At 51.2% G+C, this 26,716-nt stretch overlaps 8 protein-coding genes across 8 annotated transcripts; 4 read left to right on the top strand and 4 right to left on the bottom strand.

The window, feature by feature from the left end:
* Positions 1–2,595: 2,595 nt before the first annotated feature.
* Positions 2,596–3,482, bottom strand: BO88DRAFT_490204 (uncharacterized protein; the record flags this gene model as incomplete). The annotated part of the gene is made up of 3 exons (XM_025712755.1): positions 2,596–3,253; positions 3,310–3,341; positions 3,397–3,482. 3 exons carry the CDS (start codon positions 3,480–3,482, stop codon positions 3,090–3,092), a joined length of 282 nt encoding a protein of 93 aa, XP_025560034.1. The 3' UTR covers positions 2,596–3,089.
* A 6,202-nt stretch (positions 3,483–9,684) lies between these two features.
* BO88DRAFT_394060 (biotin synthase) lies at positions 9,685–11,109 on the bottom strand. The gene is made up of 2 exons (XM_025705132.1): positions 10,743–11,109; positions 9,685–10,662 (listed from the first exon to the last, which is right to left on the bottom strand). The coding sequence occupies exons 1-2, from the start codon at positions 10,947–10,949 to the stop codon at positions 9,715–9,717; spliced, it is 1,155 nt and encodes a 384-aa protein (XP_025560033.1). The 5' UTR covers positions 10,950–11,109; the 3' UTR covers positions 9,685–9,714.
* Positions 11,110–11,896: 787 nt separating this feature from the next.
* bioDA (adenosylmethionine-8-amino-7-oxononanoate aminotransferase) lies at positions 11,897–14,643 on the bottom strand (the record flags this gene model as incomplete). Its single annotated transcript, XM_025705131.1, has 5 exons — positions 11,897–12,157; positions 12,212–12,812; positions 12,880–14,210; positions 14,297–14,396; positions 14,456–14,643. 5 exons carry the CDS (start codon positions 14,641–14,643, stop codon positions 11,960–11,962), a joined length of 2,418 nt encoding a protein of 805 aa, XP_025560032.1. The 3' UTR covers positions 11,897–11,959.
* A 1,139-nt stretch (positions 14,644–15,782) lies between these two features.
* On the top strand, positions 15,783–17,265 carry BO88DRAFT_445844 (aminotransferase class I/II-fold pyridoxal phosphate-dependent enzyme; the record flags this gene model as incomplete). Its single annotated transcript, XM_025710242.1, has 3 exons — positions 15,783–16,587; positions 16,667–16,809; positions 16,871–17,265. The coding sequence occupies 3 exons, from the start codon at positions 15,783–15,785 to the stop codon at positions 17,201–17,203; spliced, it is 1,281 nt and encodes a 426-aa protein (XP_025560031.1). The 3' UTR covers positions 17,204–17,265.
* A 249-nt stretch (positions 17,266–17,514) lies between these two features.
* Positions 17,515–18,648, bottom strand: BO88DRAFT_346900 (uncharacterized protein; the record flags this gene model as incomplete). The annotated part of the gene is made up of 2 exons (XM_025703357.1): positions 17,515–17,675; positions 17,736–18,648. 2 exons carry the CDS (start codon positions 18,646–18,648, stop codon positions 17,515–17,517), a joined length of 1,074 nt encoding a protein of 357 aa, XP_025560030.1.
* Positions 18,649–19,263: 615 nt separating this feature from the next.
* On the top strand, positions 19,264–21,124 carry BO88DRAFT_407162 (NAD(P)/FAD-dependent oxidoreductase). The gene is made up of 2 exons (XM_025707351.1): positions 19,264–20,157; positions 20,202–21,124. The coding sequence occupies exons 1-2, from the start codon at positions 19,344–19,346 to the stop codon at positions 20,684–20,686; spliced, it is 1,299 nt and encodes a 432-aa protein (XP_025560029.1). The 5' UTR covers positions 19,264–19,343; the 3' UTR covers positions 20,687–21,124.
* Positions 21,125–21,344: 220 nt separating this feature from the next.
* Positions 21,345–23,558, top strand: BO88DRAFT_407161 (putative very-long-chain acyl-CoA synthetase family protein (CefD1)). Its single transcript, XM_025707350.1, has 3 exons — positions 21,345–21,451; positions 21,533–23,000; positions 23,079–23,558. Exons 1-3 carry the CDS (start codon positions 21,442–21,444, stop codon positions 23,494–23,496), a joined length of 1,896 nt encoding a protein of 631 aa, XP_025560028.1. The 5' UTR covers positions 21,345–21,441; the 3' UTR covers positions 23,497–23,558.
* Positions 23,559–24,518: 960 nt separating this feature from the next.
* Positions 24,519–26,551, top strand: BO88DRAFT_469898 (FAD-dependent oxidoreductase; the record flags this gene model as incomplete). Its single annotated transcript, XM_025711632.1, has 3 exons — positions 24,519–24,793; positions 24,874–26,140; positions 26,221–26,551. The coding sequence occupies 3 exons, from the start codon at positions 24,519–24,521 to the stop codon at positions 26,425–26,427; spliced, it is 1,749 nt and encodes a 582-aa protein (XP_025560027.1). The 3' UTR covers positions 26,428–26,551.
* Positions 26,552–26,716: the final 165 nt, after the last annotated feature.

Genomic DNA, 26,716 nt, shown 5'->3' with positions numbered 1-26,716 from the left:
TCAGTAGTAGCCTGTATGTCTCAACAAGCAACGACACTGACATCTGCATCAACCCCTGCTCTCTCTGTAATGGTCAGCAATCTTCTCAGTGACATGTTTTCGTCTCTCATTTGCCGAGGTTGTGGACTGTGTCATCTGCTCCTCTTCACGCGGATTTGGCACTCTCATGGAGCTGGGCTCGTAAGACACTCCGCGTTTTTTACCAGAAGAATTACCCTTATTCATCATGAATTCAGCCTGGGAAGTACTGAGGTTAAGTCTGAAGGCAGCTTCGTCACGACCTGCGTTCTTGTCGCCTGAAGACATGATGGTGATTGAGTCTCGTTGCTGGATCACTAAAGCAAAATCAGTGAGCCTGAGAGATTCTGATATGACTTTGGTCTCAGGAGAATGCGGAGATAAATATGGGGATAGCAGATGAGACCGAGGAAGATTAATCTGGTATCTTTGGTAAGGATCTCTTTTCGAAGAGGATGAAGATGGTTATTTATCTTGGAGATGGAAGAGCTGTTCGAAGGCGTTTTTTTCCCATATCAAGTCCTGTTAGGATGGTGCCGATGAGTATGGTTTGCCTGGCAGTATGCCTCACGGTGGAAGATATCTACGTGCTGTGTTCAGCAAAGGAATACTCCTACGGACATCCGTATAGAGCAACTATACGATGGCAATCGCCCAGATGAAGCCATAGCCATTGTTGAATAGAGCCCGAAGTCAGAGTGAGTTGGAAGGCTATGTGATTCATCTGAGATAATGTTGATGGACATAATTCTCTTATCTCCTGGTCCTTATACTATCTAGCATTGAAGTTTCCTACCCAGGCATGTACTAGATGACAGCCGCCTAGGGTATTGAATTAGAAGGTGAATGAGTTATTATCGGGTTCTATCGTCGAAATTATGGCAGTAATAGCACTAGTAGAGATACTCTTGAAATTGGGTGTCGAAGAAGGACGGAGCTACCCTGTGATCCTTGTATTGAGTATATCGTACAACTTAAAGGATTAAGGACATGCATAAAGTATAAGGATTTACATATTCAGAAAGCTACGAACTTCAATTAAGCTTAAAAGGATAGAAAAGTAACTTGCCGGCCTCTAACCTACAGTAAACTAGTCTACGAACCCAATGAATTTCCCAGACAAAAGAAAATAGTAACAGATTTTATTAGAATAATTATTAATGACGCAAAGATCAACTCCCCGACGATAAATATCTAATCATTCAGAATACAGATCCTAAATTGAGTAGCAAAAGGACTTTTTCGTAGATAAAATCATATAAATCTGGCGGTTTAAACTCAGGGAAACCCCCCTCCCCCAAAGTTAGTCCTCAATTCAATGCCACCACTGGCGCCCTTCTACTATTGCACCATCACCTCCATTTGTGATCACGGCATCCTATCTTGTAACTCCCAGGAACCCAGTATACTCAAGCGCCAACGCTCATAGCAATAAGCCCTGGGCATATGGCTATCACCGTAGGATTTACAGCGACTTACCGATAGGGGAAAGCCTCTCAATTGGTAGTTCTGACGCTCTGTGGCTTATACTACCTCGCTTCAACAACTCGACAGATTGGCTGGATGGGGATTTTATTACGGTGTACAAAGTAGCATTTGCCAAATTGACGTCTCGTTGGTGCTGCGATACACAGGGCTTGCGGAAATCCCCTTCCTCCGAGCGTTCTCTACCCAAGGTTTAATCTTACAATTCATATCGATCATCTGAAGCACTGGCTGAGTTGTCAGCTGCATCGCCGTGGTGGCTTCTACTCGAACAATCAGAGTATTGGCCAGATGGTATTGAGGCTTGGACAGGGGTATACGAGCGTCGGTTGCACACCTTTCTCAGGGTGTTGGTCGGACGTGAACAAGCCCTCATTAGCTTCGGATGTTTGACAGAGGAGCAAATGCTCTCAGGGCCTATGCAAGGAGTTGGCAAAGTGGTGATTTCTGGGTCAGTTATGCAGCGCGAAGGAATTTTGCTTTTGATGTGATTTCCTGCCAGAAGATTGACGAGTGGTTCTTCGGACCTGCTGAGTCGCTTGAAGAATTATGGAAAATGGGAGTCAAATTTATTGAAGATGAGAAGGAAAAGGATAAGATGTAAAGGAATGTGCAGAAGAAGCTAGATGATATGAATGACAGGTTTTGGCGTGGGAGCCTGATGAATAGGACACTGGTGGTTGGTCATATTCTGGAGACCTTGAGAAGCAAGGGTAACGACTCTGCATTGTTCTCATGGTTATGATGTTTCAAAGCAGCTTCAGCCCTCTACTTTCGAGCTTCTGTATAATCACTGGCAGTGGATGTTCCGGGCTAACTGCCGAAGTGATCTACATTAGCTCCCTTTAGGGGCAGTGTGCGGGAGATCTTTCATCCGCTGTACGATATGCCGACTAACCTATCCGTATTATGGGTAGCACTCTACGGTGAAACAACTATCTGACGGGTCATAAAATACCATGACGTCTGTGCAGGTGTAGGCAGCAGACTTAATTGAGAGATGCCTATGTAGCATTGAACTGCAGCAACGACACGTAACCTTCACAGCTCGAAGATGCAGCTACGCAAGGGGCTGTGTTGATTGTTTGAGGGGTACGGAGTAGTCTAACTTCTTTGCGAAAGGATCCGAGTCTCGTGATCAGCATCATGCAGTGCGGGATTGGATGTGTGAGTCTGTGATTGGCTGTTGAGCTGCAGAACGTCTCTCCCCGCTTCCGGTGGCGGGTATGGGGTAATGATAGGTTGGTGGTCTCAAAATTGAGTCGCCAGTGCAGTAGGGAGGTACGATACAGCATTTTCTTAGAAATTCCGACTCGGTCGGTAAATCCACTCATTTGTAAAAGATAAATAGCATAAGTGCAATAACCAGCTTGCTTCTCATTTCAATGCTAATCCGCGAAAACTAAACCAGCAAGTTAATGCCCGGTCAAATTCATAATCCCGAAACCACAAATCATGCCTCATCTCTTCCGGAGAGTAAATGAAACCCAAACTCCATAGGCGCCATCATTCATGAAAGCCGTAACCATATTCCACGCTAAGTGTGCCCGATTGTAATGCAATGTTGTTCCTTCCACCAAGGATGATTACTGGAGGTCGTAGACGACCAGCGCCCGTTCGATATCCTGGACTGTTTCTTTGTCGCCATAAGCATCCATCAGTGCCCGGTTCTTTCGGAGGCGTTCTTCTTCTTCACGATCGAACTGGGGCTGGCGGGCTTGGTTCTCGTAGTAGTTGGCGACTCCGAAGCCTATAGTTAATAGTTAGATGGTGAAGTGGATTTATGTATTGAAGGGTGGAAAGTACCGAGAGCTATGGCGCCCATGAGCGGGAGATACCTGTATTCATTAGCTATTATTCAATACGTCATCTGGGGAATGAAGGCACACTCACCATCTGCTAGGCTTCTTGAATGCGGGACTTAGAGTAGGTCTCTTGATGAAAGGCTGCGAGCCAGAGGGAGAAGCCGAGACGTTCATGGTTGGTAATGTTGTAGTGATGATTTGATGTTCAATTTGGTTGACTTGTCTTGATAAGTGCGAAGCGGATACTGGAGGATTCAAATGACGGCTAGACCAAGGTTTATTTATAAGATGGGGGAGTTCCCGACGATCACCTTATTTTCGGGTATGGGGAGTGGAGAGTATCCTGATTATGGCATGATCGGGAATCGTCATACGATGGATTTGCCGATCCCCCTCAACGTCACAGCATACCTGCATCATGCAGCATATTCATCAACATGATGTTGTTGCATGTGGGAATAGTAGATTGAATTAAGCATGGCTTGTGATTATTACAGCATTTCCTACTCTTGCTTGCCACTTGGCTAGGATATTGACTGGGGAGGATGAATGCGATGTCAGGCTTCACTATTTGGTAGATGAGCGATGAATAGCATCTCTGGCCTGTCTGCTATATAATCTGCTTCCGTCTATGTCTTCTCCTCTCCTCTTCTTCCTTATCATCTGCCATGCCCAGTCCAGGAATATATACTACTACCCAATTTGATGCCCTTGCGCAGTGATATAGGGCTAAACTATATATATTAAACCCAAGCGCCCGAACGGCTTAGTGGTCGCGTGCGCTGCATGGGACACTCTGATTGAATCGACCAATTACCCTGTCCCCTACTACATCATATCGACTCTCTCGGAATACGCGTTCTGACTCTCAACAATCTCTCTTAACAACAGGCTGTCATACTCCCACTTGGCGGAATCATAGATGCCTATTGAAGATGAACTTAGCCCTAGTATGTCCGGCTGGCGACAAAAATATATATAATCGGGCATTGGTGAGGCAGCAGAACAAAATCTTCGAAGAATTGCCAGCAGACATGGGGTGGTAAGCGCTTCACCTTACCATAGCCGGTCACATAACGACATCTATACTCCCAAAGGTTAGAGTTGTTATGAAAGAGTAGTACAATATGTTTCTAACTTATAGCCAGAGCAATGGAAACGGAAATCCCAGAACACCATCTAATCAACATAATATAACATCGGACACAGAGAACCTGGATTGTCATAATCTCAGCAAGACCACTATCGTCATCAACGTGATATGTTGAAATACTACCCAGCTCTGCACGAATTTCTCTTCCTCAATCAGTCAAGTTTAGGGGTTATCTATCCTTAACCCTAATACTACCTTATGGGTTGGAAATAGCTGCGAAAGGGCTTTATAAGTGTCTGAAGCGATCGTACACTCCTTGATCTCAAAGATGATCATGGCATATCTTCAACTCCCACAATTTCTTTCATTGACAGGTCTCCTTACATAACTCCCCGGTACAACGAATAGGCCCGGTGTTGGAATGACCCAAATCTTCTCAATGCCAAGTTTCCTATATCGAACACAAGCCCGGAATATGGAAATAGAGCGGTACTTCCTCGGGTGTACAACCATTCGGAAGGCTCAAAACCTGAAGAGCCACGAACGAGGACAAGGTCTTTTGGGTTACTGGCCTGGGAACGGTGAGGACACAACCCTGAGACACATACTTATATTCTCTGTTGCTAAGTGCACTATATTTTGGCGTTGCAATTCCTCTCAAGCACCCGTTCAATCACGCATGAGCCATGCATCAGAAGCCTGACAGTACTTTAAACATGGCTTAGGCTTCCGCAATACGAATATGCCTCAAAATGTATCAGAAAGAAGCAACTGTTGTCATATCACTGTGCCATGTCTGGATTGGATGCAAGTACTGTGTCCTGTCCTTCTTGATTTATAAATGTGGCAGATTGTTGCTATTTCGATACCTGGGATCCGTGGCAGAATGGAGAGCGTTCGAAGTCGAGAAGCAAGAGTGTTTCGGATAGCTGTCTGAATTCCTGCGAATGGATGGGCATGTTGACGACGGGTATGCAGAAATGGCGGGCCTCATGGCTATATAAAAGCTGCACAATGGCCAAATACAGAAGTTACGCTTTCCATCTGCCGTGCCTACGTTGACACAAGAAGAGGAGGTGTATACATCGCAAATCAGACACTTCGAATGATGTCTTGGCTTCGAAGATAATGGCAGAACCAAGAGAGCCCGAAGGAGGGGATATCTACTCGGAGAAAGAAAGAAGAGCATCTCAAGCATTGACGAACCTGGCATCTGTGTTCAAGGTACAAAGTCTTACGGAGACAGTTCATCTGCTTATATACACCGGAAACTCGGAAGCAGGCACACTAAGGAATTGATTAAAGCAGAGTACAAATGCCTACACGCTTTATTCTTCTCGCCAGCAATCTTGCCGGACCTGGATAGCTAAGTGGCAAGATTATATGATGTCTGCAAAGTTCGCCAAAAACTTAAATCGCCGGGTCGCTGTCCCACACTACATATCAAATTCTATGGGATTGTCCATTCGTCTTCCTGGCTATGTGGGCTTTGTGGGGATGGCTCCATCGAAGAACCTTCGCCAGCAGAGAGGCAGAGGGGCGGAATCACGAGGAGGTAGTTGATCATGGTCTCAATCTCATGCTATCCGGCATTTGAATGCCTGGACAGAGAATTCATTCAATCTTGAGGATATTCGGTCATCCCCAACTCCACTCGTATACTCTCTGGGAAGTAACCCAAGATCTCAGAAGACATGAGACTTCTTCCACGGTGATGTGCTCTGTGGTATACACCGTGGCACGAATTACATAGTTGTCGATGCCAGTCTCAAAGACCGAATGATGCAAATTGATAAGAAGATGGACGCGCTCGATGACCTTGACCCATCTGTCTTTGATACTGAAAATGTCCTCCCCTCCCTTGATTACCTTTACTCGCCTAGCTGCAAACTCATTATTCGTGGGCTGGAGTGTGGGGTGACAGTTGAGGATCTCATGGGTTGGCTTGAGCCATACAAACCAGTTCGTGGAGAAGTACACAATGATGATAAAGGCGTCGTGTAAGCAGTTCCTTCCCTTTATAAATAAGATGTCTCCTGCTGACTATGGGTATAAAGAAAGTTCTCCAACTGGTGCAAGAGTGGAACCGGTTCGGTAATCCGAGCGATGCATCATCAAAGGAAATGGATTCCGCCGCGGCTTACGGGTACACCTATCAAGACAGAACTCCGAATCCCACAAAGTGGAATTTGGTATACTTTATTCGTCGTTACTACAGATACAGATCAGATGAGCTCGCGTATTTGCACTACCGGAGATCTTTGACGCTTGGGACCCAATGGAGCGGAAGATAAGGGACCATTTCTGCCCAGGAAGGCCAACGTCCTGTGTTGAACGTACTCCCGTTCTGTTTGAAGGGGCGCGCCCTTACGTGGCATACTGAACTACCGGAGGTTATGCAGGATCAGATGGCTCATGAAGTAGAAGTGTGGTACGAGGAGCTAGAATGAGAATTCAAACGTCAGCCGAAGTTCAGATTCAAGAAAGCGGACGACCTTTCATTGGCCGACTACCTCGTACAGAAGGTGTCCCTCCTCCGCGCAGCCGGAAAGTCGGACGAGGAGACCTTGAAGAGCGAAGTGTGGGAGAGCCTCGATAACAATCTCGCGTACCTGGTGCAAACTCGGCATTTATTCAAGGCCTCTAAACGATCCAAGAAACTTGCAAGATAGCCTGGTTGTCCATAGGAAGTTCATTCCTAATGGATTTGGACTTCGTTGACTGGTGTGTTTAACAAAGGAAAGTCCTGGAAGAGCCCAGAAAAAGCCCTTGAAGTTATGCGCAACAGCTACTCGGCTGTTATCACATTGGCTATGAAGAGCGACTCGTTCGTTTGCCACATTACACCAGGCGAGAACAGACATGTTCTTCTTTTATAGTATACACCCATACCCCTGATTATAAAGCTTCTGGTTATCTGGACGACCGTATCCGAGAGCTAGCGAGCAAACGATCAGACTGTCCTTTACATTGTAGATGGATATGGTGACACGTCTAAGAATACCTCCGACTCTATGGCTCCTGTCTTGGGATCCTGGCCGCCAAAACGCAAGGACGAAAAAATAAAGTCATACCGTGGCGTATACCTACTATGGACAATACATTCCGAACAAGGGACTTTTCAGAGACACATCCCGTTTTGGCAAAAGTTGGACCATCGCGGCGCTGTCTACCTCATAAAGAGAGCTATACCCAGGGCCATCTTGAGCCAAAGTCATAGCCGTTGTATAGATCACAGCCGTCAATAATGCATTTCTATCTTTCTCAAATGCCAGCCGCGGCAAGGAGATGCCAATTGAAGAATCAGAGGGGGAAACCGACAGCAGACTTTGGCACAGCTTCAGACAATATATGTCTCCGGAAATACTACATCGCATATACTGCTTGCTTGCGGGAGAGTAATCGAAGAAGAACGGCACGATGAGGCGTACAAAATACCAAAGGTGTCAAAACACAGAATACGGATAGTTTATATAGGCCGTCTGTGTTTTACTACTTTTATATCTGCGGATGTGCCCAACAACGACAGTCTCTATGCAAGATGGGCTTCACCATTTACAATTCTCCAATGTCCTATGTCACTGGCAGACGAATATAACCTTGCGTTACATATAACTCACAGCACATGCAGAGCATATAATTCTCCTCGCCCTGACCTGAATAACCAAACTAAATCGCAGTCAATCAAACAGCTCCATGACCTGCGGAGCACAATTATATACACCCTCCAACCATTCCGCATCTACCATGAGGACAATGTGTCCAAATATGAAGACAACACAAGACCCAAGTCTTTCTGAGACTTCTATTCCGCAAAGGAATATCTCACGGGACATCGAATATGCCATCATTTACAACTGGTGTTCGTCTCTCATTCTATCTTGTTTCTACCGGACCAGGTTCCAATCCCGCTGTACGTCTCTCACAGACAACCTCTTATGGGTTACTATGCTATATAGTACTGGCATGTTCAGCTTCAACCTCTAGCCAAGATCAGAAAGACAGGAATGCCAGACGGAACCTTTGATGCAATATGCCAGGGTCTTCTGACTATACCGGTACTTCTACTACGGTAGAGTTCAGACTCCACAAAGATCAACAGGTTGAAGATGCTAGTTCGCCTCGGAAAAATCCGTGTACTGGGAGAAATTATTTTTTTGCTGATTTCGATAATCGCTACATAATTGTGTTGACCAATTACTATACCTTGGAGTCGAGGCACGATCTCTCGGCCGTGGCAAAATGGTATAGAAGCGCGATGCTCTACGGAGTACAAGTTAGGAAGTCCCGGGTGCTTGAGCCCCTGGTTAAAAGATAAAGCACAAGACAGGATGGCTATCAAACAGGGATTGTGTCCCTTCACTGTGTGAGCAATCAAGAATATGAACAACGAATATCTTGCCAAATTCAGTTGTTTTGATCAGGTTGACCAAAGAACCTTTCAGGTTGCACCTAGATGTATTGTCTCCCATAAGCACTGGGGAAATTAGCAGAAGAGACATTCAGAGCAGATATCGTCCTGCAGAATCTCCCCGAGACATGGGCGAGAAGAGGGTGTATTCGTCATATCGACCCAAAGCAAATGGCTATCCGATACATGTCTTCTTCGACGAGAACCCTGCATATGGGTTGATGCATCTTCGCTTGTCATACCAATGTGGTTGTGGAGATAAACCACAAACCCTGGTACCTGGGGCATGTTTTATATATCCTCAGAATTAAACCCTACGCCAATGCTTTTTTCATTGGGGGTATTCTATCTATTCTGAGGTTTGGACACCCTTAGACAGTGCTTTTTCTACAGGCCGGGAGGTCTAGAGAAGTTTAAGATATCTGTGTGTGGTGTGGTGGAATCAATTACGGAGGGATTGGCAGTTGTAGGGCGTGTGGGTGAGGAGGGACATATGAGTCTCTTAATAACAATGTCTTCAGTGGCTGTTGCTGGGTGGAGTACAGGGTAGAAATGGCTACTGCTGGGAACATGCCTTTGTGTTGTCAGCTTCTGGTTAAGGATGCTTAACTGGTTTGTGCCTATCCAACAATGGCCAATATGCCATTCATGGGTTGAGTTGTTGTGGTGACATGAGATGGATATCGTTGATGTTATGGGGTCGCATACTTGCCGCGGCTGTTATTTGGGGTGTTGAAATGGGAGAAGACAAGGCGGGAGGGACTCTATGATCAGACTGCTGGCTCGGTGTGTTTACTATTCATGAAGACCTAGTCATTCTTCTGGCTGCTTTGAAAACAGCAAGTTGCATGATGTTTATCCAGAGTGTTAAACCGATATAACCATTTAATTCATTCAACTATCTAAGCACTAACCGCGGCCTGCGCAGTCCCCTCAATCTCCTGCACCTTCGGCTCCTCCTTAACATGCTCACCCTCAAAGCTCTTCATAGGATAGAATCCCCACTTCTCAAACATCGCTCTATCCTCATCCCACCCATTACAATCCGTCGTAAGCATCTTCTCACCCGTAAACACAGCATTAGCACCCGCCATAAAGCAAGCAACCTGCTGCTCCTCACTGAGAGAAATTCTCCCCGCCGCAAGTCTAACAATCGTAGCCGGCATAACCACTCTGGCGGTGGCCACCGTTCTCAGAATCTTATCAAACGAAATCATCTTCCTCTCTCCCAGGGGAGTCCCCGGAATCGGCACCAGAGCATTAACCGGGAAACTCTCAGGGTGCTTTTCCAACCCAGACATGGTATAAATCAACCCCACGCGATCCTCATCCTTCTCACCCAGACCCAAAATCCCGCCAGAGCAGACATTAATTCCCGCATCCCGCACATTCGCCAACGTCTTCAACCGCTCATCATACGACCTCGTCGTGATAATCTCGGGGTAAAACTCCCTCGACGTATCCAGGTTATGGTTGTACGCCGTCAACCCAGCATCCTTCAGTTCCTTGGCCTGCGCTTCGTCAATCATGCCCAGCGTCACGCACACTTCCATACCCATGCCCCGCACCCCGGACACCATGGCTTTGATGTTCTTCAGACTGGTCTTGCGGCCGCGCATGTCGCGCCAGGCGGCGCCCATGCAGAACCGTGTGCTGCCGTTGGCTTTGGCGGTGCGGGCGGCTGTGAGGACTTCGTCGACGGGGGACATCTTGGTGGCTTTTAGACCGGTTTGGTACCGTGAGGATTGTGCGCAGTAGGAGCAGTCTTCGCTGCACCCGCCGGTTTTGATGTTCATTAGAGTGCACATTTGGATGGCGCTGGGGTCGTGGAAGCGGCGGTGGACGGCTGCCTATATTCATTGGGGCATTGTTAGTGAGGGTGGTACTAAGGTGGGGGTGGGTGAGGATTAGTGTGTTTGGGGGAGCGTACAGCGGCATAGGTGAGCTGGTTCAAAGGCGTCTCATAGATCTGTTGAATCTCTTCACGGGTCCAGTTGGTGCGTGGTGCGGTGGCGGCAGTGGCTTCACGCAGGGCAGTTGGGATACGGCTGGCGATGGCGGCGGCACTGGGTGAGGTGGATTGCACGGTGCCATAGTTGCGGCGGAGGAGGACCCCGGGGAGGGTACGGAGAGACATTGTGTGATGCTTTTGTGTGTGTGTGCTTGTCTCTGTGTGGTGTGTGTAAATGGGTAGATGGGGATGTAGTATATGGAGGGGTGGTAAGATGAAGATGATACTGGGGAAGAGAAGAGGGGAGATGATTGTTGACAGTGAGTGAGTGAGTGACTGTTCCAGGCTACACACTATTAATTAACTACTACGGAGTAATTACTAGACCATCTCTCTGCATACTGCTAACTAGCTAACTAACACCTCGGGTGAAAAGAGGGGCAGCACCTAGTACTACTAACTATCATCTCACAACAACCGGATTAACATTAGTGTCACACAGATAGTTGGCCAGCCAGTCAGCGCCGATCGAATGGAATTAAGCATGAGTGAGTGTTGTTGCGGGTGGGCAGCCCTTGTTGACCCCAACCGGGTGTGGTCAACCACAACATCCATACCCTAAGTAATTAACAAAATGATGATTTTATTCAAAGATGGTGTTGTTGATTGACTTTGTCTCCGGTGAGATGATTTGGCTAAATTGATCGATCAACTTTTCATCCAAGATAAAATTAGGGAAAGGTGATTCTCGGAGAGAATTGGCTTGGGGGGTTGGCTTGGCTGCATGTGCTTGCTTTGCTGGGGGAAGCAAATCCCACACAGTCAGAGTCAACTTCCCTCAATCCCTCCAAAGTCGAAGGACGGGGTTATGACGATGAAAGATCCACTTGTTACGGACCAAAGGAGCTCCGCTGCAGCAACCCGGATCACATTGCCGCTGATTGGTTGTTGAGTCTCAAACAATCTGGCTCTGTTCGGGCCGTCGGTGAGGATGCAATTGTTAAGCAAAAACGAGGATCGGAATCACAAGGGGGAAAAAAAACTTAATTCGTTCTATGCCAATCACAATGTCATTGTTTGTCCGTTATGTCATGTCTATCCCTATACTATACTAGTTTAATACTACGTAGTTTGTCGTTATCTATGGTGTATTGTGTCGTATACACACTGTATAGATCTGATCGGAAGAATCTTCTTCACTCCACCAACAACGCCGCCCGCAGCACTTCCTCAATCTCCCGTAATGCCTCCGGGGTTGACGTGACACTGGCCATCAGGTACAGCACATTGCCCAGCACGCGTGAATGCACTGCAAAATGCTCCCCACCCGCTGCCAGCCGCTGCTGCAATCCTTGGGCCGCCGTCGACGTGTATCCTGCAGCAGAGATTGTGCCCTCCGGTTAGCGGCTATTCTCGGCCAATAAACACGAAAAAAAAGGTTAATCGACAGGAGGGAAATTCAACTCACCTCCGCCCTGAGTATCCTTCAGGGCAATACTCAAAACCGTTCCCAGGGCAAATAACCCCTCCACAGCCGGCGCTTGGGACAGCTGCCCTACCAACCCATGCGACCAGACGCTCCAGACCTCCGGTCGCGCCCGGGGCGCAGAGGGGAGCGCCGCCGGCTGCCAATCCCGCCGGTACTTGTCCCATGCCCCACTGCGTTCCAGCTGCTTCATCGTTCGCAATGAGTCCACCGCGACTTGGCACCCAACCGCGTGCGCCGTGTAGCTGTGCCCGTGCAGCAGCGCATCGCTCTTGTGCGGACTCGAGAACGCTTGGAACACCTCGTTGCTCGCCAGCGTCGTGCACAGCGGTACCAGCCCGCCTGTGAGCAGCTTCGCGTTGACCGCGATGTCGGCATCCACCCCAAGAAAAGCGGCCGACGATCGCTGTCCCAGCCGGTACAGCCCGGTGAACACCTCGTCGAAGATGATTGGGAGTCCCGACCACGACGATCCCGCCGCCGCGCCTGCAGTGGCGCCAGGGGCAAAGAGCTCCGGGTGACCGCGCACCACTTCAGCCAGGCACCGCTGGAAGAGGGGGTCACTAGTGATTGGTCAGTATGCGGCGTGTATACTACCTATCTTGTTGTAAAAAGGATGGAAAAACTCACCAGAATAGCATGCCGCCCGCTCCCAGGATCACCGGCTCCATGATCAGCGAGCCAAATTTCATTCCCTGCTGCTGCACCAGCTCTGCGATCGTCTCCCGGATGTACTCTTGGTAGCGCTGTCCAACCTCCGAGGCGACCCGCGTCTCCAGATCGAACACCGCATCCAACGACGAGTACTCGAGGTCAGGCCCCAAGGCCGACCGCAGATTCTCGGGGATTTGTACTTTCCACACTCCCTGTGACATCTGCACCTGGGGGTAATCGAACCAGTAGCCCCGACCCCGGTACCACTCCACCTTCTTGTTGTATGTAGAAGGCTCCGAGCAGTCCATCACTCCGATCGTATCACCGTGGTAGCTGCCCTTGAGGCCGAGGATGCTAATCTGCTCTTGGCTGGCATCCCAGCCGTACCGGTCACATGCGGCCCGGAGACCCATCTTAATAGCCACCTCCATGCCCGTGCTGCCATTGTCGCTGTAAAAGACCTTCTGCAGACGCGGGTTCCCGACCGTCTGCAGCAGCGTTTCCGCCAACGTCAACGCAGGCTCGTGGATATTCCCGGGGAACATGACATGACCGTAGCGACCTGCAGCGTACGCCGCCGACAGGGCCAGATCGGGGTTTCCGTGCCCGAGACCTTGCGTCCACCACGAGGCGGAGCCATCGAACGTCGCGCGCAGGCCACCCTCCTGCGAGGGCTCCGCAGGCTTGTAAGTCTGGAAGAAATCGTCGTACGCAGAATCAATCACCGTAATATCCTTCGGCGCCATCCCGTGGTGCTGCGTGAACGGATACCAAATGGTGTCGTGAGCCCGACCGGACATGGCCTCCAGGCGCTCAATTCGCGCCTCATTCTTCGCTGTCATCTCCTCCAACAACCCAGCTACATCGGTACCCCGCGCCACACGCTCGTAGTACCCAGCCATGGCCTCCTCATCGCGGGCCTCGGCATCCGCATCCCGCGATGCCGGGCGCGCCGGGGGCTGCGGCAGCGGCACCAGGGGGATACTCTTTTTCTGGAAATAGGTGCGCAGATACTCATGATTCTGGTAGTAATCATCCTGAAACAGCAACACAGAATTCACATCATACCCGCGCAATAACAATGACTCATACGCCGAGATGGAGGACGAGATGCCGCCGAGGCGGGAGTCCGCAATCAGAACAATCGGCAGCCGTAAGGGCCGATACAAATCGGCCTGAGAATTGCCATTGGGGCCTGGCGAGTGCACGCCGCCTGCAGTTTCAACAAGGGCAAAATCAATGCCCTGTGCTGCCCAGTTGGAAAGGGTCTGATGGACGGAGGTGATGATATCATCATCCCGCGGAATCTGTGCTATTGTCAGCTCAGCTCATCTATTTGCTCGGCTGTTGGCGCATTGCACCACCACGAAGTCAGAGGAATTGGGAATCGCACCGTCAGCTGCTTCTGCTTCGCCGCAATGTGTGGGCTGACGGGCTCGTCGAATTGGTACAGACACTTGGTCAGCGTGCCCGGGGCGTAGCGCCGGATGTGTCTGGGCTAGTAGTGAGCGGGATGAAACTCGGGGCTGGGGGCCTTGATTTATGGTATTACCGGTCATCTGCATCATCTAAGGGGCCGGTCGACACCGGTTTCAAGAAAGCCGCGGGCGATTGAGAGTTGAGGCGCTGGATGGCATTGCAGAGAACGGTGGATACAATGGTCTTGCCGACGTCGGTGTTGGCACCGTAGACCTGGTGGGCGCGCAGGGAACGCCAAAGGGCGGCACCGACGGGGGGCATGGGAGGCAGCCAAGGGAAGAATTAGAGAATAGGAGAATATAAGAATAGTAAATATATATAAAGAAGCAAGGGGAAAGGGGAGGACAAGGAATTGGTACTTTATTATGTACCAAGTATATGGCTATCACGAAAGTCACTCTCACTCTTTTACTAAGATAAGGCGGATTGACAGCGGGATATGCAACCTGCAAGGCGGAAAATAGCCGAGGCAATCAATGAGGCACTCAGGCAGCGGGCCACTATTCCTTAGGCATCCAGCCAGAGGTTAAAATAATTATCATAATAATATAATAAAACTGGGCAGTACTTTAGTTAGTACGTAGCAGTCAACTAATCTACCAACTAACTAACCAGTTAGTTAGGTTAGTCTACCCTCCCCACCGGTTGAATCCTTGATCTCCCAACAGTAGTCTAGTCAACCCACAACATCCGCCGAATGGGTTCAATTTCTGTTATGTTATGTGATTTCAATGCCGCATCTGCTTGTTCTTCTCCGTCCCGAGGTATCCATCCATTTCCCACCTTTTTTTTTCTTGTCTCTCCTGGATCACTCCGAAAGCCCCATAACGCTAGAGAGCCACCAGAAAACCAATGGAAAATCTGGCAGCTCAGGCAACCAACCAGCCCATCTGTTGTGATTACGGAGATTACCTCTGTATCCCGATGGCTGGCTAAGGCCAATTCCACCCGGTAACCACTACTAGTCTAACTACTGCTACTAATCCAGTTGAACTCCGTCAGGCACACGCCCTGCTGGATGGTTGGATCCACCCCGGTAATCAGTTGGCAGTTGGTGTGAAAATCCCCTCTCTCTCCACGCCTTTCCGGTGTGATGGGAAACTAATTGATTAGTCTAGTTCTGTTGTTTGGTAAGGAGAACGGCGGAGATCTGGCCGGATTCACATTCATTTTATCTATCTGTATATCTACTAGCTATCTAGTGTCAACATTTCCCCCGGAGATAGTGTTGATACTATATCTGATATTCCAATTCAATCTCAACTCACTACTCACTCAGTTCAATTCAATTCCTCTCCCCTTTACTCTTCTCCCTCTTCTCTAAACAGCAATCACTAAACCCAATTGCACTCCCTCACCCTCCCCTCACATACACATACACACACACATACACTTACACAATGCCCCCCTCCACCCCCAATCCCAATTCAAATCCCACACCCACCCTCCTCACCTCCCTCCGCACAGCCCTCCAACACCGCAAATCCAAGAACTCCCTGCGCCGCCTAACCCTCATCCCCCCCACCTCCACCGACTTCTCCTCGAACGACTTCCTCTCCCTCAGCACCTCCCCCCTCTTCCGCGCGCGCTACACCACCCACCTCTCCAGCGCACCCCCCTTCTACCCCTTCGCCTCGGGCGGCTCCCGCCTCCTAACCGGCAACTCGCCCTACGCCGAAGCCCTAGAGACCTTCATCGCGAGCTTCCACAACGCGCCCAGCGGGCTGCTCTTCAACTCGGGCTTCGACGCAAACGTAGGCGTGCTCTCCTGCATCCCGCAACCAGGCGATGTTATCATCCACGATGAGTACATCCATGCGAGTGCGCACGAGGGGATGCGGTTATCCCGTGCCGGGAAGAAGGTTCCCTTTGCGCATAGCTGTCCCCAGTCCTTGGAAGATGTGCTAAGAAGGGAAGTGGAGAGTGATGAGCTAGTGCGGAGCGGTCAGCGCAATGTGTTCATCGTCATCGAGAGTATATATAGTATGGATGGGGATATCGCGCCGATAAGGGAGTTCGTGGATGTGGTGGAGAAAGTGATGAAGGGTGGTAAGGGCAATGCCAATGCGTATTTTGTCGTTGATGAGGCGCATGCTACCGGGGCGTTTGGGCCGAGGGGAGCGGGTGTGGTGCAGGAGTTGGGGCTCGAGGAGAAGATGTTTATTCGCGTGCATACGTTTGGGAAGGCGTTGGGGAGTCATGGTGGTTAGTACTATCCATTCCTGTTTCTGTTTGGTGTTGTGGTTGGGGGGTATGGGTTATACTGATTTTGATACTGTGTTAGCGATTGTGCTCTGCTGCCCAGACACACGCGAATACCTCATCAACTACGCCCGCAGTCTCATCTATACTACCGCATTGGGGTTCCCGTTCCTGGCGTCGATTCGGACGGCGTATGAGATGTTGGCGGAGGGGGAGACTGAGGAGGTATGTTACTTTCCTTAATACTTAACTTTTATTGAGTGGAGTGTATAGCTAACTGTATCAGCTACAACGCAATCTGCAACACCTCATTGAATATCTGGGCAATCGTCTAGATGCCCTTGGGTCCTGGGACCCAGCTATCTTTGAAGTGGACCATTTCCCGCGCTCGCCTATCTTCTCGCTGCGCAGTCCGGTACCGCGCCAATTGGCGGCCGCGTGTCAGCGGAAGGGGTTCATGGTGCATCCGATTATGTCGCCGACTGTACCCAAGGGGAAGGAGAGGGTGAGGGTGTGTTTGCATGCGGGGAATACGGTCGAGGAGATTGATGGGTTGGTGGAGACGATTTTGGCGTGGTTGAATGGAAGGGAGAGTGAGAAGAGGGTGGCGAGGCTTTAGTTCATTTGCCATATCTTCTTAGATATATCGGTAATTTTATAGATATACCGCGGAAGATGGAGAAGACATTGGGCTGTACATATTATTAGCTGCATTTAGGAAATATCTGATCATATCATATCATATCATATCAAGCCATGTTGTAATCCCAGTCCTGTAACTCCGTGGCCATATTCCTATTCCTCCCTTCCAGTGTAAACTCCATGTAAGCCATGAGAAGCGTAGTACCGTGGATATCCTTCCAGTTACAAAGAAAATAAACTCCCGTTATGCATTCTATCCCTCCTTCCAGTTTCCTGTTACCTCATCACCTAATGAATCCAGTAGTTGCGGCAGGTCGGGCAGGTCGGCTCCAGGGTGTCAAAGGTGTCGAGCCACTGTTCCAAGCATGCCCGGTGGTAGTTGGTCCCGCAGAATCCCCGGCACCAGACCAGCAAGCTGTGATCGTAGTCTGGACCGGCAAGCTCTTCGTCTACATTCACTGTACGTTAGCACTGTTCAATCATCAAGTTAATGAAGTCAAGGATCGTACCGTCCATCTCCTCCCAGTCATCGTCCTCATCGTCTTCGGTTCTCTCATCGTCGGACATGTCGCAGCGCATGCTCTCATCCAGATAGGGGAGAAGACAGATTCCACAGTCGCCATCCACAGGGCGCGGCTTGACCCGTTGAGGCTTCGGAGACGTAGGGGAGTCGCAGTACATAGACACAGTGCTTTCCCCAGACGGAATCGGTCTTGGAGCTGTTTGATGGGCCGGATGAGTATGACCCGAAGCGATCAAGGTGCTGCTGACGAGTTGGACTGCCGGGGTGTGGGGACGATGATGGAACACAGAATTGGCGTGCGGAAGAGGCGGAGCACTGCCGGAAGCTGAAGCTGACATAGTGGTAGCAACGGGATCACCCGCAGGACGGACGATCTCGACTCGGGGTCTTGAGTTCTGTGGGTGATGATGGTTCGCACCCATCCCGACCATGCCATGCTGGATGGTGATTCGGCTCGATGAGCTGGATCCATGATGGCTGGTCGTCAGGTTGGTGACTGCAAGTCCACTACCCGTGGCCATGATGGTGGGGTTGGGCGGCATATGAAGGTAGCTGTTCGACATGGCTGTGGTGGATTCAGCAGATCGCTCAGCTAGATACCGCTGCAGTTTCGCCTCCCACTGGGCGACCAGGGTCAAGTCTTGGTATCGGTGCTGGTTGGGGCAGAGCAGAAGTCTGGCAAGTCCGATGAGAATCGGATCTACAGCGGATATGGAAGAGGTTGCAGCGAAGATGTGGGTGCCTCGTTCGATCAGAGTGTACGCTTCGTCACGCTTCTGATAGCTGATCAAATTGTTGCACCGGCGATTGTAGGAGTGCGAGAGACCGACACAGTGGTGATCAGCTGCAGGGTTAATTTTCAGAATGTCAGCCAACTGATAACGAGAGGCAGACGCCATGACGACGGCGGGATGATTAGTCGCTGACGGGGTGCTTAGTCGGCGAGGGGGAAGAGGAGACGAGGGGAGAGAGAATGACAGTACAGATGGTGCAGACGAAGTTCACGAGTAGCACCGAGAGAAGCGAGAACAGTGAATGACAGTGAATGAACGGGGACGTGAAGAAAGCGCCACGACAGCAGAGGGGCACCCATGTGGTATGGGTCATCATTTCACGTACCTGATTGCTAACTATGCGGAACTAAGCTTCAGGGCCCGATGGAAATGCAGGCGAACAGCACCAGGCACCAAATTCGGGATGAACTCCGGAAAGTGGATGTTGGAAGATGACGATGAGGAGGAGAAAGGCGCAGATGAAAAGGAAGATGGGATGGTAGGGATGGATGGACTCATGCTTATGCCATAATGGCTTCAGCGCAACAAAAAGCGGAAGACTCCGAGACTCCCTCGGCGCGTGATCGAGGGGTTTGGCTGAAGGGATGCAATCCCGGTTAGATGGTTGGTTGGATGGTTTAGTTGGATTGATAACACTCTTGCTTGCTTGTCGGGATCAATGCTTTTATCTGCTTTTTATTATCTGCTGTCTCCCCCTCCTTCCCTTCTCCTCTTTCCTTCCCCGCACGTGGTCCAGATCACATTGTCAACCTTCCATCTGTCCATCACCACCACTCATATTCCATCTCCCACCTCCCCCCATGGATACTTCCCGAGACGTCCCAGACATTCTTATCGTGGGTGCTGGCATCTTCGGGGTCAGCGCAGCCTACCATCTTGCTCTGCAGCTCGAGCGACCGTCACAGATCGTCCTATTAGATCGCGCCGCCCCGCCATCCACCCCCGCGGCTTCTACCGATATAAACAAGATCATTCGTGCCGACTACACCAATCCTCTCTACGTCGCTTTGGGATTCGAAGCTATTGAACAGTGGAAGTCGCTGCCGTTCTTCCAAGATGCACAAGTCTACCACCCCTCGGGATGGATCGCCTTGGAGGAAAAAGATAGCGATGTCCCCGCATTGATAAGGAAAAACTTCCGCGATTATGGTCGCGCCGATGTCATCGAAGAATGGTCCGAAGAGAAAGTCCGTCACGCATGGGGTGGACTACTCGAGAAGACAGACTGCTCCCCGTTTGGCTCATACTACTATAATTCCTCTGCTGGCTGGGCGGACGCGGGAAAAGCATTGCAACTGATGGCACAAGAAGCGATCAAGCTGGGTGTCCGATATGAGGTTGGGGAGGCACGCAGAATCGTTCGTGACGAGAATGGCGTCAGTGGTGTTAAAACAGCAGACGGTACCATCTACCATGCTCGAAAGGTCTTGCTGGCCACTGGGGCATGGACAAGTCAGCTCATGTCCTCAGTGGAGGATGACTTGGACCTGCCGGAGCCAGACCGAGTAGAGCAGCAGGTATCAGCAGCGGGGGTAACAGTCTCGCACTTTCAACTCTCGGAGGAGGAGAAATCCCGCTATTCGGAGCTGCCGGTGTTTGTCTACGGAGGAGAAGGTGGGTTATATCCTGGCCCGGCGTGGACAAGCTGACACATCCAGGCGAGGTGATCCCTCCCACTGCAGAGGGAATCCTCAAGTTCACTACCGCCGCTTCTTTCAGGAACACCATTCGCACTGCGTCTGGACATGAGATTTCGGTGCCGCTGGTAGATCAAGTTCATGTGCCTGAAGCATTGCAGGAAGATCATCTAGGCGCCATTCGACCTCGTTTGCCACAGTTCCTTGAAGACCATCCCCGTCCCGACTACTGGCGCATATGCTGGGATGCAATCTCGCCCAGCCAGCATCCGCTAATTACCCGCCATCCAGACGATCGACTATCCAACTTGTATTTCGCAGTAGGGGGATCATTCCACTGCTACAAATTCCTCCCGACCATTGGCAAATACGTGGTTAACGTGTTGCACGGGGTGTCGAATGGACGCGAAAAGGACGAGGCCTGGACATGGAAAGAGCATCATCCAGATGAAAGAGGAGTGCATGCGCGATTGGTCCCGGTGAGAGAGATTCGAGATGTCGTCTAGAACATAGTACATGGATGCAGCCTGGTGTTTGCCTAAATCGTAACCAGCGGCTCAGGCTTCCGCGGGCGGACAAGCTTGAACCAGGAGAAACAACTCTTCACCGAGAAAGGTATATATCACACTGCATCATCCCCTTTGCGTGCATCACAGCGACCAAAAAGGAAGTCCTTTGATGATTTGTCACCACTATTTCCTCCGATCTACGCCCCACCTAGCCACGAGATAATGCACAATGCCATGGTAGCCAACTAGACATCAAGACACTTAGATAGCTAGGAACAGCATCACACGTGTTACATAGGGGATAAAACAAAGTAACCGATCCGTTGGGGCAAAACACTGGGTCATTGCGAGACCTGGTGGGAACCGCAACGTTGAACCTCACAGAATTATGGATCCTGACGAAGCTTCGCGACCCACTCTGTTCCAAACATTCCTCCCTTCCCCCCAAAAAAGCAATCTGAAGGCCAGCTGTTTGACCCGAGGTTGAGAACTAGAGGGAGGAGGAACAGACCGCACCCCCGCCGCTTGAGCCCTTGGGACAACCGTGATTTGCTCCGCAGCGCCTCCTCCATGATGTCCGGATGCGGAGAGACACACTTAGTAGCCTGGACCGAGGATGTGGTCGGCAATGAAATCTATCTACACCATGTCTTCCCCTCATATCCTGACAATTAATCTAGCCCCATAGCGTTCAGTTATTCCTCTCACAGCATATTTAGCGACATTTTTTGAAGTTGGAAACCGGCCTGACCATGGCGTTAGGTGATCACCCCTTACACCCTTGACATATAGACTATGTACGTCATGTAGCACAGCACTAACATCAATGGCATCACCGCACAGCAACATCAACAGGAGCCGCAGCCCTCGCTTTGGCCGCCTACCTAGATGCCAAATTCCACCTCACCAACGATGCATCCAGTATACTAGCCCAGCGGCGCTCCCTCCGCGACACAGCGAAAGCCGCCGCACAAGGGCAACTGAGCATGTGGCCCGTCTTCGCCGCCACGGCATCGCAGTACCCCGACATGGTCTGTATTTGGACACGCGAACAGTCCTACACATACCGGGAAGCCCTAACCGCCGCAGCCCGCTACGGCCACTTCTACCTGTCGAAGGGGGTGCAAAAGGGCGACCTGGTGGCCTTCTACCTGCAGAACCGGGCGGAATTCATGTTCGCCTGGTTAGGGCTCCTAAGCATCGGATGTGCCCCGGCAACCATCAACTACAACTTGACTGGCGATGCGCTGATGCATTGCCTATCCATCAGCGGCGCCAAGCTGCTGCTGGTTGATCCGGAGGCTGAATGTAGGGCTCGTATTGAGGAGTTGAGATCGACGATCGAGAATGAGCCGGGTATGCAACTCGTCACTGTTGACGACGCCTTCAGTAACCATTTGCTTTCGTTCCCGGCCTCTGTGCCGATGAATGGCCAGTTGGCCTCCCACGTCCCTGGCGAATTTCCCGCCATCCTCCTCTACACGTCTGGCACGACTGGCCTGCCTAAAGGCTGCGCCTTCACCACCTCCCGGCTCTATGCCACTCAGGCCATCCGCAACAGTAACATGACCAACGTGTCTGGCCCCGGCGGGGACAGGTGGTACAGCGCGATGCCGCTGTATCACGGAACGTCAGCGATCGCCATGATCAACAACATAGTTGGCGGACGAAGCATCGCCATCGCGCCGCGATTCAGTGTGCGCAATTTCTGGCCCGATGTCCGGGCCTCTCAGGCCACGGTCTTCGTGTATGTCGGCGAAGTAGTCCGGTATCTACTGGCCGCACCACCATCGCCCCAAGATCGGGAGCACGGGGTGCGCATGATGTACGGGAACGGGCTGCGGCCGGACGTGTGGGAGCGGTTCCGGGAGCGGTTCGGGGTGGCGGAGGTCGGGGAGTTCTTTAACAGCACGGAGGGGGTCTTCGGGCTGTTTAATCTCAATCGCGGGCCGTTCACGGCGGCGGCTGTCGGGCGTCATGGGTTGTTATTGCGGACAAGTTTGAGGAATACATATGTTCCTGTCGTGGTGGATGCAGAGACGGGGGATGCGATGCGTGATGAGAAGACGGGGCTAGTGAAGCGGGCCCCGTATGATGAGGGCGGGGAGATACTGGTCAAGGTGCCAGATGAGAAGGCGTTTCAAGGGTATTGGAGGAATGAAGCAGCGACGAAGAAGAAGTTCATGCGGGATGTGCTGACGAAAGGGGATTTGTGGTATCGGTCTGGGGATGCACTGAGGCGGGATGGGGATGGGAGGTGGTATTTCCTCGATCGGCTGGGGGATACGTTCCGGTGGAAGAGTGAGAATGTGTATGTCTACTCTTACTATCCCTTGCTTTGTGCTTATTTGTCATCGTGGTTGGTGTTGGCTAATGGTAAATTATGCAGGTCCACGGCAGAAGTGGCCCAAGTACTGGGCCGGTATCCTGGCATCCAGGAAGCCAATGTGTATGGAGTGAAAGTGCCTCATCATGAAGGCCGCGCAGGATGTGCGGCCTTATTGCTCAGTCCCGAGGCCCGCAGTGGGTTTGACGGGCAGGGACTGGCCCGGTTCGCGCGTGCACAGCTGCCGCGGTATGCGGTGCCGGTCTTCTTGCGCGTCGTGGAACAGTCATGGCATATTCATAACCATAAGCAGAACAAGGGGCCGCTGCGCCAGGAGGGCGTGGAGCCAGCTAAGTTGGGGTCGAAGGTGGTGCAGGGCCACCGCGACCGGCTGTTTTGGTTGCCTCCGGGGTCGGAGGGCTACATAGAGTTTGGTGAGAAAGATTGGCAGCGTCTCGCGGGGGGTGAGGCGAAGTTGTAAATAGTAGGGGAGCGTATATATGATGATTCATGACCATGCCAATCTATTAAAGCCATTCTGGAGGTCTTATTTATATCTGGGAACGATCGCGATCGGGGAACTGACTCGTGCAGAAGACTGGTCAGATAACAACCCTAAGTCAACCAACAGATGATACCAGAGATATCTACCAAGTACCATGTACAACCAGAGTATTCCGTACTATTCCCGACCACGGCAGCAGCAGACAGCGATCGCACCACGGGATGCCCAAAGCATCATCCCTTGCTGATCAGCACATCTTGCCCTGATTTGTCCGGAGGGAACGTCCGCCGGCCCATCCGTCAGTCACCGCTGGACCAGCGCCCGCTTCAGTTCTAGACTATCACTGACTAGGTAATTAAGTTGTCTGTCAGCATCAGGACTATCCCTTTCTCTTGACCGCTAGCGACCGCGACACGAGGCCCGCTAAGCATTGCACGGGATGATCGGATGCACGAGGAGAGGGGAACAGAAGATCAAGTAGAAAAAAAACCACGCATGCGCTGGGGAGGAGCTTAAGCTGCAGGTCGGATGGATCCTGAATCAGGATGGCTCGAATTGAGTCTGCAAACTAACTAGTCAACTAATTCTCTAGTGGCAAAGACTGACGAAACACCACGCGATAGTCAAGCCCTAAGCCTTTTCTGCTTGGGGGATGCCGATGGCTTCATCCATGAGAGACAGACAGACAGACAGACAGACCCTCTTGGAGTATCCGCTAAGTCGGTGGGTGTATCTTGCCTGCCTGTCTGATTGTCACCTCCACCCCAGTGCTCCACTTGCATGGCATCTAAAAACAACTTCCACCATGGAACATTCTCCGCAACTGCTGCTGCTCACTGCTCGGTAATTTCCCCTGGATTAGCGCGTCGGTCATTCTTCTTCGGTTCTTCCTGCCACGCGATGGCTGCCACTCCACCAAAGGGCACGGCTCCTCTTATAAACCCGCTGGCATTCCTGTCATCCCCATCTCGGATTTCCTCCATCTGCACCTATCCGTCATGTTCTCGGGCCTTCTCCTGCTCCTAGCCAGCCTCGTGGCCCTGCTGTCGGCCGTAGGGAATGCAGCCGTGACTATCAAATCCTCCAACACCACCTGCCGCTGCTTCCCGGGGGAGAAATGCTGGCCCTCACCAGCGGAATGGAATCAATTCAACGAATCCATCGATGGCCGACTAGTCCAGACCATCCCTCTCGGCAAGCCCTGCCACACTCCCTCCTACCAAGCAGGGGTGTGCGACTACCTTCGCGAACAATGGACGGAGCCCGAAATCCAGTAAGCTTTTTCTGTCTTGGGTCAGGCTGACTCGCAGCCTCGTCCTCGCAAAAGCAAACACATCCGCTAACCGAGTCAAGCTATGAATCGTCCTCCTCCATCATGGCTCCCTGGTTCGCCAACGGCTCGTGCGATCCCTTCCACCCCATTGCCAAGCCCTGCACCCTGGGAAACTACATTGTCTATGCCGTGAACGTCAGTCAGCCCAGCCACATATCGCGCGCTCTGGCTTTCGCAACTGCGCACAACCTCCGCGTTGTCGTCCGCAACACCGGCCACGACTATAACGGCAAATCCACCGGCGCCGGCGCCCTCGGCATCTGGACCCATCACCTCAAGGACATCGACATCGTCGACCACCACGATTCCCACTACTCCGGTAAGGCCATCCGTCTGGGCGCCGGCGTCCAGGGCTATGAAGCCTGGGAGGCTGCCGACGCCCACGGCTACCAGGTCGTCAGCGGCGAGTGTCCGACCGTCGGCATCGCAGGTGGCTACTCCCAAGGCGGCGGCCACTCGGCCCTGTCCTCGCGCTACGGCCTCGCCGCGGACCAAGTGCTGAAATGGGAGGTCATTGACGGCACAGGGCGCTTCATCACCGCTACCCGCGACAACGAATACAAGGACCTGTATTGGGCCTTGAGCGGTGGCGGCGGCGGCACGTACGGCGTCGTCTGGTCCATGACCTCCAAGTTGCATACCGGAACGCCTGTCTCAGGCCTAAACCTCACTTTCACCAACGCCAATATCTCCCAGGACACTTTTTACTCGGCAGTAGGCCTCTACCACTCCCTCCTCCCGGCCATCGTCGACGCCGGCGCAATGAGCATCTGGTACTTCACCAACACGACCTTCTACATCGCGCCAATAACGGGGCCCAACATCCCCGTCCAGGAACTCATCTCCCTCCTCAAGCCCTTCCGCGACGGGTTAGAGAAAATGGGCATCAGATACACACTCTACGCAGAGCAATTCCCGACCTACCTGGCTGAATTCAACGGCATGATGCCCAGCATCCCTGTCGGGGAAGCGCAGTACGGCGGATGGCTGATCCCGCGATCAGTAGTGCACGAAAATAACACCGCGTTGACGGCCGCGTATCGCCAGATCACGGAGGATGGGGCGACGTTTATCGGCGTGGGATTGAATGTGTCGAAGGCGTTGGTTGGGGACGTGGATAATGCCGTGTTGCCTGTTTGGCGGGATACGTTAATTGATACGACGCTTACGACGCCATGGCAGTGGGATGCGCGCCACGATATGCTGGTGCAGCAGTATAAAATGACTTATGAGTATTTGCCGTTGTTGGAACGGTTGGCGCCGGATTCGGGGGCTTATATGAATGAGGTATTCTCCCCTGCTACTTTTACTTTCCACCTCCATTTAGTTATTGTAAAAGTGAAGAGAAGACTGACAGAGGTGGAAAGGGCGACTTCCGCCAACCCAATTTCCAAAAAGCATTTTACGGAGTGAATTATCCCCGCCTACGACAGATCAAGAAGAAATATGACCCGCTAGATGTGTTTTATGCCCAAACGGCTGTGGGTTCGGATGAGTGGACGATGTATCCTGATGGGAGGTTATGTCGGGTTTCAACTTCTGATGATAATACGGATGGTTGGGAGTATTTCTAAATGCATTTCATTATTTCTACTTTTTTTCTATTTACTATTTTATGATGTTTATTTATTTTACTTTTGTTTGAGCATATTTTTCATAAGTACATACAGACTTAGTTAGATTTTATACACGTCTTCCTCATGAGTGGCTGGGTAACTTGCCCGTGCCTCATACTTACCCACTATGAAAGTAAAGTAAGTACTCGGGGACCTACCTAATCTTATTTTATTTTTATTACCTTATTGCTAACTCTGGGAGGGTTAGTAGGTGGCTGCCAGGTTTGCGGACTTAATCGGTTCGGGT

The sequence above is a fragment of the Aspergillus vadensis genome (assembly GCF_003184925.1).
Source record: "Aspergillus vadensis CBS 113365 unplaced genomic scaffold BO88scaffold_22, whole genome shotgun sequence".
Taxonomy (NCBI): Eukaryota; Fungi; Ascomycota; class Eurotiomycetes; order Eurotiales; family Aspergillaceae; genus Aspergillus; species Aspergillus vadensis.
This window is presented reverse-complemented; position numbering and strand designations above follow the sequence as displayed.

What these genes read in the sequence shown, in the direction of transcription:
- BO88DRAFT_394060 (XM_025705132.1), bottom strand. Translation starts at nt 10,949, where the DNA reads ATGTCTCTCCGTACCCTCCCCGGGGTCCTCCTCCGCCGCAACTATGGC. An exon ending in ACCAGCTCACCTATGCCGCT is followed by an intron (nt 10,663 to 10,742) that starts GTACGCTCCCCC and finishes CAATGAATATAG; the next exon opens with GCAGCCGTCCACCGCCGCTT.
- BO88DRAFT_407162 (XM_025707351.1), top strand. Translation starts at nt 19,344, where the DNA reads ATGGATACTTCCCGAGACGTCCCAGACATTCTTATCGTGGGTGCTGGC. An exon ending in GTTTGTCTACGGAGGAGAAG is followed by an intron (nt 20,158 to 20,201) that starts GTGGGTTATATC and finishes TGACACATCCAG; the next exon opens with GCGAGGTGATCCCTCCCACT.
- BO88DRAFT_407161 (XM_025707350.1), top strand. An exon ending in CGGTGGAAGAGTGAGAATGT is followed by an intron (nt 23,001 to 23,078) that starts GTATGTCTACTC and finishes TAAATTATGCAG; the next exon opens with GTCCACGGCAGAAGTGGCCC.